The sequence below is a fragment of the Dromaius novaehollandiae genome, chromosome 17 (genome assembly GCF_036370855.1).
Source record: "Dromaius novaehollandiae isolate bDroNov1 chromosome 17, bDroNov1.hap1, whole genome shotgun sequence".
Taxonomy (NCBI): domain Eukaryota; kingdom Metazoa; phylum Chordata; class Aves; order Casuariiformes; family Dromaiidae; genus Dromaius; species Dromaius novaehollandiae.
Genome location: NC_088114.1, coordinates 4,353,080 through 4,371,453, shown reverse-complemented (window position 1 = coordinate 4,371,453; position 18,374 = coordinate 4,353,080). Strand labels below are relative to the sequence as shown.

At 46.5% G+C, this 18,374-nt stretch overlaps 1 protein-coding gene across 3 annotated transcripts in view; it reads left to right on the top strand.

The window, feature by feature from the left end:
* The window catches only part of SBNO1 (strawberry notch homolog 1), a 35,612-nt gene extending 25,247 nt beyond the window's left edge, over nt 1-10,365 (top strand). For all 3 annotated transcript variants that reach the window (XM_064522013.1, XM_064522014.1, XM_026114686.2), the window contains exons 21-32: nt 30-165; nt 602-714; nt 819-890; nt 1,385-1,484; nt 2,200-2,274; nt 2,524-2,670; nt 2,750-2,844; nt 3,063-3,155; nt 3,613-3,750; nt 4,329-4,405; nt 5,210-5,403; nt 6,326-10,365. In XM_064522013.1, coding sequence (XP_064378083.1) covers nt 30-165; nt 602-714; nt 819-890; nt 1,385-1,484; nt 2,200-2,274; nt 2,524-2,670; nt 2,750-2,844; nt 3,063-3,155; nt 3,613-3,750; nt 4,329-4,405; nt 5,210-5,403; nt 6,326-6,468 — 1,383 coding nt within the window. In that variant the 3' untranslated portion in view covers nt 6,469-10,365. The remainder of the gene's footprint in view (nt 1-29; nt 166-601; nt 715-818; nt 891-1,384; nt 1,485-2,199; nt 2,275-2,523; nt 2,671-2,749; nt 2,845-3,062; nt 3,156-3,612; nt 3,751-4,328; nt 4,406-5,209; nt 5,404-6,325) is intronic.
* The last annotated feature ends 8,009 nt before the right edge of the window (nt 10,366-18,374 follow it).

Genomic DNA, 18,374 nt, shown 5'->3' with positions numbered 1-18,374 from the left:
CTAACTAGGAATTTCTTTCTTAATAAAAGAACATAGCCATAATCTCAGAGGCTGCCAGCTCTGGTATCTCCTTGCAAGCAGATCGTAGAGCTAAGAATCAGAGGCGAAGAGTTCATATGACTCTGGAGTTGCCATGGAGCGCGGACAGAGCAATACAGCAGTTTGGTAAATAATGTGTTTTTTAATCTTTTCTGCGGCAAATTCAGTGAGACTGAACTTGCTGCTAATTCATGGAAAATAAGATTGACTGACTAACCTCTTAAGGACCCTTCTGATCTCTGTTACCCAAGGCAGGATTAGCTGTGTCTGTAGCCATAGCCAATAGTCTCTAAAGTTTTGAAAGAAACCTAGTGAACAAAAACTTACACTGCAGCTTAACTGAATAGTTCTGTGTTTATCAAGCCTCTGTACGAAGTTGCCACAAATCTAGAGTATCTGTGTACACATTTCTCTTGGAGTATTTACAGCAGAAACTTATTTTCAGAAGGATTAAGTTCTAGCTTTTTCTTTACTATCAACAATTCAGAGATGTTATGCTTTATTAGAAATGTTCAGTGAAGTGGGATTTATTTAATAAATGTGCTTCTACTTAATTATCCAGGAAGAACTCATAGATCCAACCAAGTGACTGCTCCAGAGTATGTGTTCCTAATTTCTGAGTTGGCAGGAGAGCAAAGATTTGCATCTATAGTTGCAAAAAGACTGGAGAGTTTGGTAAGACTGTTTCAAGAAATCTGATCCTTCATTTGAGAAAATACAACTTAAAAATTCCTCTTTCTTTTTTAATTTGATTTAATTACAAAGGTGTGTCTTAACAGGGAGCCCTCACTCATGGTGACAGACGGGCTACAGAAACTCGAGACCTCAGCAGATTCAATTTTGATAATAAGGTGATGGTTCCATTTCTGTCTGAATGAAAGTTAACGCTGTAGTGCTTATATTCCACGAATGGCCTGTGGAAGAAATGCTTCTTCAATCTCCTATGAATTGTTTTACTTTTTTCTTTTTAACTGTATAACTTTTTTGATAGACTTTGAGGTAGCCAGAAAACAGTCCTATTTTTGTTATGCCAATGAAGCACAATTCTGTGTATAAATCTATCTCTGTATTTGCTAAAAATCCAAGTTCTAAGCATATGGTATGTGTCCTTTCAGTCAGAATTAAAAGACAAATTTGGCAATTATAACCAGAAATTAAAACTGTGCTGTTCATATATAGTGTAGTTTATAACTGAAAAACTAGTAAGCAATTCCCCCATTTTACTGTTAAATAGTAGAGAGTAGTAGTTTACTATGAACTAAAAGTGCTTGTTGACCCATGCATGCTTGGGGCTGAGGCACAAACACTAGAACACGTTGTTAGAGCAACTGTCTTTCTTATGCAGTATGGAAGAAATGCTTTAGAGATTGTTATGAAATCCATTGTGAACTTGGACTCCCCAATGGTCTCACCACCTCCTGATTTTCCTGGAGACTTCTTTAAAGGTGAGCACAGTTCACTGGGTGCAATCGCTACCTTTTGATCATTCTTCGGTACATAAAATGCAAATAATTTTGGTGGTAGAAAGTATTGTTACTTTTTTGAACTAGTTAGCTGGTTCAGGTCAGTACTCACTGGGTGTAATTCCTATGTACTGCACTGAATGCTGAAATTCGGGTATGAAACAAGGTATGTGAACTCTCTCAGTTTAAGGCGAGTTCTGCACACTGACTATTTGAAGTGAGTTGGAGCAGTGGTAAGTCTAGATTAGTCACTTTGACAGCTATTGTAAACTGAAGAGAATACAAGAGTTTCTTCTCTAGATCTGTTTGGCCAAAGTATTACATATGGTTCTTTAACTTAATTTTCCCATTATCTGTTGCAATATCTCATTCTGTGTTATTCTCCTGTGGGTTCATGTATAGTGCCATTAGTAGTTTTCCTTACCTGTGTTTGGGGGGGGGGGGGGGTGGTTATGTGTTTTCTTTCTTTCTTTTTTTTTTTTTTTTTTTTTGTGTGTGTGTGTGCGTTTTCTGTGTTTTTGTGGAAGGACAAAGCAAAATGGAACCTTGCTTATCAGTGTTAGGTAGAAATATTGGTTGGGGGGGGTTCAGAAGTTTTGGAGTTAGATCTTGAAACGAGATTGCTGAGCAAGCTGTTACTTGGTTTATTTTTAGGTGGTGAAGCAGCTGTGGTTTCTAACTCTTTTCCTTTTCTTAGATGTTCGCCAGGGATTGATTGGTGTAGGCCTGATAAATGTAGAAGACAGATCTGGAATTCTAACGCTTGATAAAGGTATCTGTTTTCTGTGTATCTTCAGAACATCACTAAAAAATCATTTGTCCTCTCATAAATCTTGGTAGCAGATTCCTAAACATCAGAATTGAAGTTGTAACTGTCTTAAATAAACTACTTTTTTGGAGAACTCAATGCTCCTGAGAGAATGGACTTGAATATTATTTTTGAGACCCTTTGAAAACTGATTGAAAGCTTGTTTTCATTAAATCTAATCTCCTTGACCTGATATACTTTTTTTTCTTTAAGATTATAACAATATAGGAAAATTTCTGAATAGAATTCTTGGTATGGAAGTACATCAGCAGAATGCTTTATTCCAGTATTTTTCTGACACGCTAAATGCAGTTATTCAAAATGCTAAAAAGAATGGAAGATATGATATGGGCATCTTAGGTGAGTAAATCAATTTCCCAGTACTCTTGTACTTATGTAAAAGAAAAGAAGCAGAATAACTCTGTCCTTTCCTTTTAAGATTTGGGCTCTGGGGATGAGAAAGTAAGGAAGGCAGATGTTAAGAAGTTTCTAACTCCAGGATATTCTACCTCTGGACATGTAGAACTATACACAGTAAGCTAACCCTGCGTTATCTTTGTACTAATAAACTTTTGGTTGCTGTTAAGTTCTTAAAACACTGTGGTGAGTTAAGCTTACACCTTTTATTAAGCAAGGGGCAGGTTCTGTGCCTTTCACTGGGCAATGTTTTCTTCTACTCTGTTCTGTTTCTGTTTCGATAACTGTTCCAAAGCATGCTCTCATTTAAATATCCCTGTGTGGTTCTCTTCTAGATCAGTGTAGAGAGAGGAATGTCTTGGGAGGAAGCAACTAAGATCTGGGCAGAACAGACAGGACCAGATGATGGATTTTATTTATCACTACAGGTAACATTCTTGTACATCTCTTAGACTAGGTTCAGAAAATTTGTTTTAGGGCTATCCAAATAAGCTGTATCCTTTGAAAAATGTAACATAGCAATTAAAATCACTGTTCTGTTTTATAAAATGCTTTCAATCTTATTTTATGATTGATGTTAATTTTTTTTAACTCTTGGTATGAAGCTCTTAATTTTTAATTGCTGAGAATTTGCTGACGGAACTGTGAGCCTAAATGAATAGCTTTTATTTAAACATGCATCAAGGAAGCAGATACTTTCATTATAAGGGGAACTTGAGATGCTGGTGGAGATTAGGGGTACTGTCTTCTAAAGCTATCCTCATTATAATTATTTTTATTATTTATATACATGCGCCATTAATCTGTGAAGAACACAGCATAGCATCACTTAAGGAAGATACTGTCAGCATGTTTAAACTTAAATTCTTGGATTCTTTTTTCCAGATAAGAAATAACAAGAAAACTGCTATTCTAGTAAAAGAAGTGAATCCTAAAAAGAAGCTTTTTTTAGTGTACAGACCAAATACAGGGAAACAACTCAAATTAGAAACATGTGCAGATCTGAAAAAGAAATATAAGAAGGTAATCTTTAAAATGATACTAGTTTTAAACTTTGAAGAAAGTGAAATTAAATGTATGGATTTTCAGAGTCTAGCAAGGGAAAGTCAAACTTCTATATAAGATGTGCAAATGGGCTCTTAAAGCAGTGATGCACAGTGTATTCTAAGCAATGATTCTGCGTGTTTAGGTACTTGCTGCTACTGTTTTCTGGAATACTGCAGTGGATTATTTTGTTTAGAGGCTGGTAATATACCTGACATTTCTGTTAAAACAATATCATGTTGTTGAACTTACAAAAACATGACAAAGAACTGAGATCAGGTTGATTACTGGATAAGCTTTGAGATTCCGATACTGTTGTTGAGGTTCTTCTCTGTTCAAGCATTCTGTATGTCCTTTAGGTGAGATTCCATTTCTGTTGGATAGCCTGAAACTATATATCTTATAGTAATGACCAAATTGGGGGGTGGGGGGGTTGTTTTTTGCTGTGCAAGTCTTGATGTGTTCTTTTTGTCACCCCCTTCCTATTTCTCCTCCCTCCCCATCCCCCCCACCCCCCCAAAAAAAACCAAAAAAACAAAAAAACAAACTTTTTTCAGGTACCTTCTGAAGATGCTCTGCCACACTGGTTAGAGCAGTACAATTCTTCTGCGGATACCTGCACCCATGCTTATTGGTTAGTATTTGTATCCACATCAATACTCTAAAACAGTTTAGGTGAACAGTTTAATCTATCACTCCTGTCTGTTTTCTGTAAGTCCTGTGAAATCTTGTATTTATCACTTAAGAAAAATGAAGTCCCATGAGCAAATGAGTAAGCCCCATCCTTTGAATGGAAACATTAAGCTATGTGCTTGCTCTTAAAGTTCTAATATATTAAAGTTCTAATGTTTAAACTGCATTCCAGTAGAAGTGTAGTGACCCAGGAGTAGCTTGTGCTTTAGTAAGTGGCTTGATCTGATCTATTTTTGTGGTAGGATAGTTCAGCTATTATTTGAGGGAAAAAATAGTTATGCTTAAGCTTCATGCAGAGATCAGATGTTCAGAAACAGCTGCTCTTGCACAGCCTCTCCTAAGTGTCTCTAAAAACTCAGCAGCCGGTGTCTTACTTCCTGAGGAACAGCCCAACTGGTTGAAACTTCAAATTATTACCACAGTGAAATTTACTGATCAGATACCAGTTTCTTATGTAACAGGCTGAGGTTTTCAGATGATTTAAACCAGTGGTATCTTTGGCTTAGAGCTCTGTCTCATCATTTTGAAGATGTGATTCTAAATAGGTTAGCACTTCCCGAAAGTTTTCACATTAGGTATTTTGTGGCTGTGGATAAAGTACCTTCACCTTATTGTGTACTTGGAGCACTCAGTCTGAATGCTATTGAATGCATGTTAAATAACTTTGTCTCATTTTAAACTGAACTGGATACCTTTTGTCTGCAGTATTCTTCTGACTTTTTTTTCCTTTTTTCTGCTCTTCTAGGAGAGGCAATTGTAAGAAGGCAGGCTTGGGGCTAGTTTGTGAAGTGGGACTCCGCTGTCGAACTTACTATGTCTTGTGTGGTTCAGTATTGAGCGTCTGGACAAAAGTAGAAGGCGTTCTAGCCTCTGTCAGTGGTACAAATGTGAAAATGCAAATAGTCCGTCTAAGAACAGAAGATGGGCAGAGGATTGTGGGTAAGTGGCTTCTCTGCCCCTTTAATCCCAATGGGGGTGGAAGGGAGTTGTAACTTGCAAGTCAGTCCATGTTGAGTCTTGTGTGGGAGACTCTATGCTTACACAGACAAGCCTTTTTTCTTGTATGTTTTGGGGGAGGGCAGGAATTCAAATGTTGATCTGTATTTGTAGTGCGGACATTCTTTTTAGAGTCAGGTTAAAGAAGGAAGAATCTTCTTCAGCCAGGCTTTGGAATACTTGTTCTCTCAGCTCGTATTCAAGTTGTATTCAGGTCATGTTTAGCCTATTCCAGACAACCTACCTTTGAAACCAGAAGGGCTTCCACTGTTTCTCACTTTTGGTAAAGAATAGTAAGCCCCTAAAATGCTCACCTTAATGGGTTTTTTTAAGCTATTGAAAGTCACATGTAGCCACTAGCCTAGAATAACTTAAAGATTATTATTACATCCTTCCTTGCTGCTTTTCTGCTGAAACATTTTTTTAAACATGTAGTCTTGTTACATGTAGGGTCATGGCAACTCCTATTCCAGTGACATCAAGATGCTGAAACAAGGTGTTTCAGAGTCTCTTCCTCCCTGCCTGTAAAATTCTGTGCTCTTGTAGCTTCTGTCAAATTAGAATAGCAAAAAATAGCTGACTTCTGGTCTTAAGGTTGCAGTGGGTAGCACAAGAGTAAAACAGTCTTTGAGCGAAAATGACAACTTCTTTCTGCTGCTTCATGACCTGAAGAATCTAATGACTTGTGAAGATAAATCTCTTATTTAGAAGCAGAATTTATAGTTGTGCTTGATTAGACAGACTTGTCATGGAAATTGTCACTATTGACTTGCATAAATTAAATGGTGGAATCATCAGCCTGAGGTTTTAATGAACAAATTGTTTGCGTGCTTATGAAACACAACTGATCTGTTGCTGTTTTCAGGTTTGATCATTCCTGCAAATTGTGTATCGCCCCTCGTAAACCTCCTGTCAACGTCAGACCAGTCTCAACAGCTTGCAGTACAACAGCAGCAGATATGGCAGCAGCATCACCCACAAAGTATCACCAATTTCAACAATGCATAAGAGGACATACTACAGGTGTTGACTTTGGTGTTTGAGGAAAAGGCTGTAAAAGCATATCACTTGCATAAAAATCAGGGACAGATTCCAAAGAAATATAACTTTTTCAGTTCAGTTGTGTGCTCTCAAATACTTTGGGAATAAAGAGATCTAAAAAGGTTGGTAGAACTGAAAGCCAGCAGTTGTTTATGGTGGTGCATCTGTCTTTCCTTATGCTCTCTGTAGTGCTTCCTGTTTGCTTTTACTTTTGGCCTTTTAAGCTACAAACCACAATTTGTTTGAAAATGCTTGAAAATCCCCAAGCAGGCTTTATTTTTATCTTGTCATACAGTGCTCAGGGTTTAACGCAGTGCATCGATGCCATTGCTGTGGGAGATATCCTTGAATGCATGTATTGAGTATATATATAGAAAATATATATTGGGTTTTTCTCTTCAATTTATAAGTTTATAAAAGCATGAAACCTAGAGGTTGCACATCATGCATTCAGGTTCCTTCCCAGTTTCTGTTTGACAGTGCATGTCTCTGGAAACGGGCATGGACAGGATAAACACACACGACAAGAATTCAGAGAGAAACACAATCTTAGTTGTACAGCATTGGTTATTGCATTTTTATAGTGTTTATACCCAGGTGTTGCATTTTTTTCTGGTTCTCTCCTGGGGGTTATATATTTGAGTCTACAACATGTTCTTTTTGTGATAAACATCTTAAATTAAAATTAGTTCCTTTTTAATGTATTAATGGTATTCCTAATGTGTACTGCAAAGATGGCTGGATGCCTGTTTTCCTTAAATTGAAGCATTTCCTTAATCTGAGGTGGTTATGGAAACTTAAGTGCAAATTCACTTCCATCTCGTATACAATCTTATATTTTTTACTTCATTAATGTAATTTAATTTGTCACTTGTAAGATGAAACCTTACTTGAGCTGTAAATTAGAGAATGGGAAACACTTGAGGGTTCCGCTGTATGTGCTGTTTCTGTTACCCAGTAACTTGAATACTGTTTAATATGTTGTAAGACATTGTAGAGTTTATCTGGAGCTGTTTAAAAGAAATTGTAATGTACAAATGTGAATAGTCACTTATCTATAATATGGGTAAGTTTTGTTTTGCCTATAATAGTAGATGTTTATAAGAAAGTGAAGGACAATGTTTGTCATTTCTTGCTTGCACAGGTTGCACTATTGAAAAATTGAGATTGTATAAACCTGTCCAAAAAACTACAAGATAACAATCTTGTAGATGTCAAATAAAAGTTATTGTACTAACAAGAAGTGGAGTCTTGTTTAGGCAATCACTATATTCCAAAAAAACTAACAAGTTTGTACAATTGGAATCCAACAGGACTTGGCATGTTCCAGTCTGCTTTAACCAGGCTTCTGTCTCGCAGTCCAAATACTTCAACTGGTTAATGAGGCAAGGAATAAACTGTGTTAAACTTTGATGCATATGTTAAGTAAGGTTCACCTGACAGACTTAGTGCAGCAATCCATTGCAGCACGTGTCACTTCTGTAAACATGCAGTGAGCCAGATTCAAGTGTCATAAAGAGTTTTTTCCATGAGTAACTGGGGCCAGAAGTTCCATGACTTCAGGCTGAAGTGAGCTCCACTGCGTGGATTATTTTGCCTGTAGTTTGGTTAACGCTGCCTGTGCCAGCACTCTAGTGCAGTAACAGAGCTTGGGGTTGTGGGGGAAGGACGTCTGCCTGCTTTCCTCAACTCAGCAGTCTGAAACGGTCAAGGGGACGATTCCCTCCCCCCCACACACACGCGCTTACGACTGAATGGAAATACAGTTCCAGAATAAGTCGGCGTGCTTGCTATTGCTGTAGTAGCTGCTGTATTTCTGTATAGTACTTGTGATGCAGGTGGTAGGTGTCTCTTTTTGTCTGTCTTTTTTTTCCTTCTTTCTCTCTTTTTCTTTTAATAATTCTCTGGTAGTAAAGGGAGGCTCACCTGAATGCTGTGTGATAGCAGTAGGAGCTGACTTACACCATGGAAGAGTGTAGACCTGAAACAGTGTGTGGGTGAGGATGCTCAAGTGTTGTGCCCACCATTGGGGATTATTTGGCATCCAGTCCAGGAAAAGGAAGGGGATTTTGAGAAGTATCTTGATAAGTTACTGTTGCAACGGATCGTGCACTAGCTTACTAGTAACAGCAAGCTGTATGTATGATCTTCATTCTTTTTTAAAATCTGCATAGAAACTTCTGCCCTCTCAGACTATAACATAGTATATTGGACCTTAATCTTCAGTGAGTTGGGTCTAGGAGTAGTAGACTCACAAACAGCAATTTTGTAGCAAGTGGCTATTTCAGTATACTTCAGTTCCAAAGTGCTCTTCTCAGCCTATTGTGCTAACTTTGCGTTGAGCAAATATTGAGTATTCTGTGTGCTGGTAACCAAGCCACACCTCTTTCAGGGGGCTCGTAGTGCATACTGTTCATCCAAACCCTTTTAACGTCCCATGGACCTGTGATGTTCCCGGGGGTGGGGGGATCCTCATCGTTAGAGGGAAGATCTGTAGAAATTGTTCCTATTCTGGCAATGAGTCCCCCCCCTTGCTCTCCTTTGCCTGTTCCCTCCTCCTTGCCACTGTCAATGTCTTGGCTTTGTCATTCATTTACTAACAAAGAGGCATCCCTGGCTCCAGAGAGTTCTAGCATCTTAAAGGTTTTCATCAAAAAAGCTTAGTCTTCATGTTTTGTTGCTTAAAAATGACTTTTTTCTTTAAACCTTGACATTATAGCATTCTGGTTCCTGGAAGGCATTAGTGCTGCTCACTTTGTGTGCAAGAATTGCTGCTGCAATTTGGTTTTGATAGTAGTTTATTTCTTGCATTAGCTGCTGGAAGTGATGATAACTGATAAAATCTGGGGGAGAAAAGAACTAAGGACTACAAATAAAAGTATGGACAGGGTAAGGAAGAACTACCTGGTACGCTCTTGGAGCACAGCCTATAATTCTCTTGCACTGAGCAAAAAGGGGAGACCAATTGTCATAACTTACCAGGCCAGGCAAGGATGATCGCTGTCCCTGTTTTTGTCACTTGTGGGACGCTGACCTCCTTCAAACAAATCACCATCTGAAATAGATGCAAAATTATAAAAGAGAGGTCTCTGGTAACATGGCCAAAGCTAAATGTATAATGCTGGTAGTAATTTCTGTGCTGCGGGAGTCCTGGAAGCATGCTGTAGAAGGGGAAGATAGTATATATATTATATATATATATTTTAATTAAGTTGACTTGGGAATTGAGGGGAGAGAAACTTGGGGGTTTTTTAAGCTGTTCGAGAGTCTGAACTTTGACCGGTTAACTAGTTTCAATTCCATGCTTAAGACATGCCTGATGAGCAAATGCAATTATAGCTCACTTAAAAACCCAGTCTGCACGGCAAACTTTCCGTTTTTTTCCAATCACTGTGTGATGTTAGCAACACACCTCTCATAAGGACTGAGAAGTTCCCTAAAGATGCTGTTGTGTCAGTGTGTGGAAGTATTTTCTTTGTAAACGAAGAAAATTCTGCAACCTGTAAACATTTGTCAATTGAATTATCAACTGTTTTTGTATTTTTCTTTTGCATTTGGAATAAGTTTTGTTCAGATCCCATCATCATCTGTACATATATAGAAAGAATATGTATGTATATAGAGATGTTAAAGGCTACTGAATTATTGAATGTAAATAACTTGTTTTTCTTTGTGGTTTTTTTGTTGTTCTTGTTCATGACCTTCCCGAGATGTATTCCTATTTTCTCAACTTTCTAAACTGGCAGTTTATGTGTACTTTGAAATACATATAGCATATATAAAACTTCCAAGGGATGTCTGCATACATTGTAGATGTTATATGTTGTCATCATTTTTTCAAAATTATCAACTGTCTGTCTTCCACGATTGTTTTGATGCCCTGTGTTTTTATTGTGTGTTTTTAATGTATAACGCATTTTGCTGAGAGAAATCGATTCCTGATGTGTTTCAGTGACTGGTATTATTCACTTCTTAGTGCCTCTATCAGAGAGAAACAAATACTCAAATGTTCATACCGTTTTTCTTTAGTCTTTTCGGTGCATTTCAGATCTTAAGGTTAATCCTAGAAAAATTCCAATTTTCTGCCATTTAGTAATATCTCCAGTAGCGTGTTTAATGAGCTCCTACAACAAGGCTTTGTTACAGAGAGCAAGAGGTCTAAAACCGAATGCATTGACAACAGCACTTGCCCACTCTCCCGCAGTGTAGAGGCATGACCGCCCTATCCCGTTTGAACATTAACTGTCTTAAAAGCGCTCCGGGAAGGCTGGTGATGTGGCAGTAGGACGGGTGCAGCTGCGGTAGGTAGGATGCTGCCCAGGAAAGCTGTGAGCTTCCCCTAACGTGTAAATGTGCAAAACGGAGCTACTGGGATTTCCTTTCCTTTGAGGAAAGGGGGCGTTTTTTTAATTGCCTGATGAAAACACAAGTATTTAGATCTGAGTTGGGGATGGGTGAGAAATCCGTTGAATTGCCTGTGTCTCATTTAGCGCTTAGAAGCAAGCCGTCCGCCTGTCGCGCAGGCGTTGCCCTGGTGCCGGGGCTGCGCCCGTGCCCGTGTTTCCTGGGGCGCGTGCTCGGCAAAAGCCGGCGGCCGGGGCGTCGTTGCGAGAAGCGTCCAGCTGCAAGCAGCGACAAAGCACTCGTGATTTCCGCGGTCGGTGTAAGCCGAGCAACAAGCGCGGGGGAATAACGGAGGCGTGCGTGTCACGTGCTGCCGGCCGCAGCCCAGGGTCCTCTCCCGAAGTCCCGCGGTAGAGACCGGCAGCGTTGGCACAAGGAGCAAAGCGCTGCAACCCTAAGCAGGCACCAGCGCAGGCTGAGGCACGGGAAGCCCCAGGGCTGACGCCGGGGCCGAGAGCAGCGTTGGCCTGACCTGCCACTCGCTTGCGTACCCAGTACGAGAAATGCCGGCTCCTCTTAACGGAGAGAAACGCGAGGGAGGGAAGAAAGCAATGGCCAGGGTGGTGTTTCCCAGCCGCACTCGCAGCAGCTGAGGGCTGGTTCCTTCCAGCAGCTCACGCTGAACAGGCGGGTGAATAAAAACCCAGCAAGAATGGTTTTGGTCTGGTTGGCTTAGCTGTTTCTTAACTGGTCTAATATCTTTTCCAAGTGGGCAAAATTGGCGGCTCTAATAAGCTTCCAGGACAGGAACCGAACAGGTTTAAGCTCAGGCCAGAGCTAGCGTAATCAATTATCGATCTCCTACGTCGTGAGCCAAAACGGCAAGTTTTTGTAGGCCTGTGGGCTCCCCGGGGGAGGGAGGCTGACGTTTCTCCCAAGGAAAAAGAAAGACTCCTGCGCTGGGAGGACGGGCTGGACGTGATGTGTCTGGTGCGCTTAAGCGGTCCACCTGGCCGCTCCAGAAATACACCCAGATCTACACCAGGTCTTTTGTTTGAGAAAGAGCCGCGATCCCTGAATACCTGAATCGATTTGCTTTAAGCTTTGTTCTGCGGGAACCGAGTTTGATTAGCGCTTCTGAAGTCAGTGGTGCTTCGGGCATAGCTCTGATGAGACAGATTACCTGCGGAAGGGCAGTTTCCCTGCGTTTGATTGGCACCGGGAAGAATAACGAGCCATTTCTACTAACCTTTGATTACATGTATATTTATGTATCTCCTTCCTGATTTGGAGAGGGTAACTTCGGTAAAATGCCAGATTCATCGCAGGCACGTGATAGCGTTTTTATTTGCCAAGCCACTTGATTTGTTTTTTAGTTATTCACACAAAATCCTACTGGATTTCACTGGAGGTGAGTGTTCGCTGCCCCAGCATCTCCCAGCCGTGCCGCACCCCTGCGCCGGCTCCCGCTGTGAGACCCCCTCCGCCCCAAGTGGGACGTCGCCGCGAGCGCTTCTTCAGCCTACGTCCTCAACGGTCCAACATGACAACCCCAAGGACGCTTAGCGTTTCCGTCGGATTGTACACGTTCTTTTTGATCGCTAATCCTAATTGGAAACATTTGCCAGCCTTAAAGACTTCCTTCTCCTCCAGCGCGGCGTGGTGCTGCGTCTCCCCGCGCGAGCAGGCAGCGCCCGCGGATGCCGCCGGCGCCGCAGACCTCCGAGTGCCCGGCAATAAAACACCAGCAGCAACACGCGGAAGGACTTAGCTCACAAAAATGACAAACTGTGCGACACGATGAATTCTGTATGGAGTTCTTTTTTTTTTTTTAACGATAAATAAATTAAACTGGCTACTGCTATGGCTTTTTTTCCTTTAATTTGCTGTTGTGGAATTTCGCCACGTGGTGTTATAGCTGCGTTGCCTTTCGGCAGCGTCTCCGGGTATGTTAAACATCCTCATTGTCGCTCCGCCTCTAGGATCCTTCAGACTATTAGAAGTCGTGTTGCAATAACGCAAGCATCTTTTTTATTATTATTGCTATTATTTCAATCAATTTAAGAATCTGGAGCTTTAACCTCTTAAGGGATAGAGGGTATTTCACTGGTTAATTAAACCGGCTTTATTGGTAGTTACAAGCAGATTAATGGCATTCTTTGAATGCTAATTGTAGGAATCTTAAAAAAGGGGAGGGGGAAGCACAGTTTATAAAAGCACATAAAGACTGGAAAGTATCTTTTTTATCCTCTTGCCCAAAGAGCTAGTTTGGGACAAACAGGCTAATCTAATCCTATTTCTGTGAACCATTTCATATTGACTTTTATTCCCATTTTCCACAAATCTGGGGAAGTGGTGATGCAAAGTTCTCAGCAATAAATTAAGACGCCCAAACCTCAGAATTTTAATCCTTCGTTTTCCTAGAGCAGTGATCTTTTACTTTGGTCTGTAAGTAAGGGAGGAATGTTTTAAGAGAGTGGTTATTTTAAAATATGTATTTAATACACCGTAAAGATGCCAGAGGGGTAGCTAGTGAGCTGACGGCCTCTACTCTTGGAATTCCTGGCCTGGTTTATACGCTCTTTCCTCGAGGTCCTGTTACACGTTTATAAGGTGGCAGAACTGACTGTGTCTGCTAAATTTACAATGAATCGCAGGGCATGAAACAGCGAGACCTGTATCAGGTTAGCCCGAGCGGCTGCTTCCTCGGGTAAATCACAAAGCAGGGCGCAGCTATTTAACTGCTCCGAGGTGAGATCGGCCCTCAAGTTATCCGGAGGGAATAAAAGCGTAGACGTGAGCGATGAAGCAGCAGAGGAGACCTGGAGCTGCAGCGAGACGCTGCCGTCGCGGCTGGGCCTCCCTGCCGGCCCCCGGCCAACTCCGGCAAAACCCCGCTGCTTCCTAACTCCCCCGGTGAGGGAAGCGTGGCCGGGCAGCGCGCTGGCTGGGAGGGGAGGACACCACGGCCGGGCCCCTGCGCCGGAGGGGCGGACGGACGGACGGCAGACCCCGCCACGGTCCATCATCGACTGCGCTACCGAAACTGCAGCCGCCGCCGCCGCCTCCCGCGCCGAGCGTCTGCCAGGGCTGTAAATCCTTCACATCCGGGACGGTCCCTCCCTTTCTGTGCCCCCGCGGAGAGCCCTGAGCCCGGCACAGCCAGGGCTGCGTGGCTCCACTGCCGCGGCTCAGAGCTGCCCTCCGGAGTGGGGTGCCCTGGGGCCTCCTCCCTCCCCTGGCTCCAGCCACGCGGGAGGGCAGAAGGGCTTCGCAGGCAGTGTTGCAGGGCAGCGGCTGCCGCTTTCCAGGCAGAGCTTAGGCATGGCTTGATTATTTGACTGCCTAAAAGCAGGCGGGATTTCCAAGCCCCAGCCCCGCCGTCATCGCTCTGCCGAGGCTCCGCGTCCCATGTCGAGCTGGGCATGGGGACTGTCTCGCCGCTGAGCTGCACGGGCAGGTACCGGCCCAGCAAGGGACGTCCTCGGGGCTCTCTGTCCTGCTGCCAGCATCCCCCTCACTCGCTGGTACACGAAACCCATCCTGGCGAAACGCCGTGCCCGGCTGTGCGGCCGGGCAGAGGGTCTGGCCATGCTCTGCGCAGCGCCTCCTCGTCATGCGCTGCCATCGGGCGACTCCGCGGTCTCGTGGCCGCTGCGTTTTCACCCCCCGGGTTTTCTCCATTCGCCTTTCGCCCGGCTCTGCTCCCGTCTCCCCCAGCTGTTGGGGAGCTCTGCATCCCTTTCCTCACGGTCATTCCCACTTTCCAGCACTGGGCTTTGCTTCCATCTCTCCTCCACTTCCCTTGCTCCAATGATGAGTAACGAGGCAATCAGGGATGCTCCCGCCAGGTTTTCAAGCCGGCGTCGCAATGAGGCCCCGGAGGCGGCTGCCCTCGGCATCGTCTGCTCCCAGCTCTCCGCAGACTCGGAGGACGTCGCCGGGCGGCTGGGCGGGCGCCGCGTGGGGTGCACCGGGTGGTTCTCCGGGGAGGTGACCCCGGCGCGTCCCTCCAACAGACAGCACGATTCGGCGGACGCTGCCGGTGCCGCGTGGCCGCTCAGCTCACATGGCCCCAGCGTGGCGAGGGCGGAGGGTGGCTGGCGGCAGCGCCCGGCTGGGAAGCGCTGCAGGTGAGCCGGCACCGGGCTCGGCTGCTGATTTCTCCGCTCTGGGCCACAGAACAGGTTGGGGAGCTTTCCCAAACGGGGCTGGGATGAAAGCGTGGCTCTGAGCAAGAACCGCCGCCCCGCAGAGCGTGGGGCATCCCCGCCCCGGCCCCGGGCGCCCGCCGGTGCCAGCCTGCCGCCCTGCTTGGCACCGCCGCCGAGGACGCGGCCGTGGGAGGATGACGGCGGTCTGGTCCCCAGGGCGAGCGGGGAGAGTCCTGCCGGGAAAACCGAGGGGACGGGGCTGAGGGGGGTGTGACGGCTCAAGGAGGCCCGGGAGGATGGGGCTAAGGCGCGGATCCGTCCTCACCAGCACCCTCCCGGCTCCCCCCGCACCCGGAGGGGGTCCGTAGCCTCATCCGCCGCCTCTCAGCCCGCAGGAGGAGGCCACTCCCTTTCCGTGCCGGTTTTGGGTGGCAGCTGGCTGGTTTTGACGCTGGTTGCCAGTTTGGCAAACTGCAAAGAGGAAAAGTCTCCGGAGGGAGCTTCCCGGCCTGGGCTTCTGTAGCCGAGGGCTTGGAAACTTCCCGCTCCCCTTCGGCGGTCCTCCAGCGAGCCCTCCGGCCGGAGCGGGCATGCTGCTGTGGAGGCAGCCCGAGGGCCACATCCAGTCCCTACCTCAAGCGTTCCCCGTCTCCTCAGACACCTTTAAAGATGCCGGTTTTCCCTTCCCGGTCGCTAAGGCAGCGTGGCGCCCTCCGAGGCGGAAGGAGCCGGGAAGCAGCCCGGGCCGCGGGCAGTGCCGGGGCGGCGATGCTGAGCAGCTGCCTGCCTGGTGCTGGCCGTGGCACAGAGGCCTTTGAAGGAGGAGGAGGAGGAAAACAAGGCCGGGAGGGAAAGGCGCTCCCGCGTCTGGCCTGGGAGGAACCCGCCGAAATTGGGGAGCAGGGCTGGGCTGGGAAAAAGTTTGTCTGGGAGAAGTTAAGGGGAAAGCCTGTCCGGAACAGCTAGAGGTTGCACCCAGGAGAAGTTACCCCCAAAAGGAGATGCATCCTGCCTCGCAGCACTTCTGCTCCGGCGGGCCGGGTGCGAGGAGAGGTCCCCCCGGGTCCCGGCGCAGGGAGGCTGCTGCAGGGGTGCTGGCTCAGCCGCCCCGTGCGGGGGGCTCGGAGGGGCTGCGGGTGCTCTCCGGGGCTCCGTGCCGCTGGAGGGGAGCCATCCGGACCTCCCGGGGTATGTGGAGGTGTGCAGAGAAAAGGTGCTGGGGAGAGCTGGGGAACCAGCGCTTCTGCTCGGGACTGGGTGTTTCCAGCGCGTCCTGGGGCGGTAAGCAGCAAACGTCACCCGGGAGCGGTGGCGGGACACCAGGGCTGCCAGCTTTCCCTCTGGAAGGAGAGCGGCAGGAGGGAAGAAACCAGGTGCCATCGGCAGGGAGCGATTGCAGGGAGAGGAACGCAAGGAGCTGTAGCAAGGACACAAGAGGGGAGCGACAAGGGAGCCAAAGAGGAGAAAATGCCCAATCCGCTGTCCATGCCGGTGACCCCGCCAGCCCCAGCAGCAGGGGCCGGGGCGCGAGGACGGGCCGGAGTCTGGGGCAGGGCAGGGGCTGGGGGGAGCCGCGGCCCCGGGAAGCCCCGATGGCTGGACAAGCTCTGCGTATTCCCAGCCCCGAGCCTTGGCGGTCTGCAGGGAGCAGCCTCGGGGTGCAGATCTACCATTTGTGTCTTTACAGAGGCCAAAGCCGCCCCTGCTCAAGCCTTTGAGAGCTCGTTTCTCAGGCCACGCTGCCCACAGCCTCCTGCTTCGTTTCGGATGATCACCTCGGTTTTAGCACAAGAGGGCAGCTCAGGTACTTGCGGATTGAACTGAACTCAGAAACTTGTAGGTACCTTTACTGTGTTTATTTATGATTCTGCCTCCCTGGAAACTTGGGAATAAATATTTAAATATAAACTTATTTAAATATAAACACCTTCCAGAGAAAGGGACAGACTGCCGTCTCTTTTCTCTCGCTGCTGCACGTGTCTCTGCGATAGGCAGAGGACAGTTAGGACATCCGTAAGTCACTTAATTTATTAAACTTGACAACAATTAATTAAATTGAAATTAACGCACAAATGTAACGTTTTGTGCTTGTCAAAGCGGTACCAGGGAAAGCCAGGGTCTCACTGTCTCGTCTTTTCATTGTTAATTTAATCCACGATGATAAGGAACGGGACAAGTTTGCACGCTCCAAGTGCGGGTCTCCAAGCGTTTTGGGGCATCGGAGGGGAGAAAGTCGAACGAGCAGTGGGGACACGGGGAATGCAAAGAGGAATGAGGGGAAAAGGGTGAAGGCTGCAGATTCGACACCCTGGAGAAGAGGCAGCGGCACCTGGAAAGTACCAGAGGTTTTGGGGCAGTGCCTGAACACAGCTGCGGATGCCTGAAGAGAGACGGGCTCCTCTCACTGCCTTTCCTCCTTGGATGGAAAACCATAAGTGCACACATTTATTTCCAAGTTACCTCTAACTGGGGAGAAGGCTTGAAAATATCACACGTGTGATGAAACGTGGTCGGGCCAGTGGGCCGCAGAGCAGCGCTGCCGGGCCGTGGTTTCGCCCCAACACAGGGTTTGGGTGCTCGGGGCGCAGCCGGTGCCTCCACCCCAGCCAGCTTCTGCAAGGGCAACGAGCCGCAGCCTTGCAACCCACCAAGGGAACGCTGCATATTTTTCAGCCGTCATTATAAAACCGAAGCAAAACACAGGGGATCTTGTTCTCCGCGGCGCTGCTCTGAGAGCAGTTTTGTAGAGTTGGTGTAAAGCCGTAAAAAACAGGGCCAGCTCTGAACACTCCCATTTCGCCCTGGCTCGGTGTTACTGTAAACAACGGCGGAGCAATGGAAAATCCCCGCGCGGCGTGCCCCGCCGGCTGCCCGCGGCGGCACATCCCACCGCAAACGTTTCGGGATGCAAAGTTTGGTATTTGCACATTGCTGGCGTTCAGCAGCGCGATCTTTCGGGACGCCAGTGAGAATTACGCAGTTAAAGCTTCGTGCAGCAGCGTGAAAACACCGTTATCCAGCGGATACCAGGCATGGGTTTTAGGCACCGCTTTTACGCAGCGTGCAGGTGCCAGGGCGCGGGCTGGAGCCTCGAAAGCCGGCTCGCTTTTCTGCTCTGCCTCGGTTACGCTGGGGAAATCACCAAGCCGCTCCGCGACTCGCTGTCCCTGTCCCTGCAGCAGCGGTGCCGTCTCAGCCCCAAACGAGGGACACGGCAGCCCGAAATCAGCCTTGCTTAAGGGGCGTTTGCCACTTGCACGGAGCAGGATGGAGCCCGCTGCGTTTGGGCTCGCGGGCGCCAGTATCAGCGCTGCACAGGTATCAGTGTGGGTGACAAAACCACCCAATGCTTCCCCAAAATCGGTGCGATTTCCC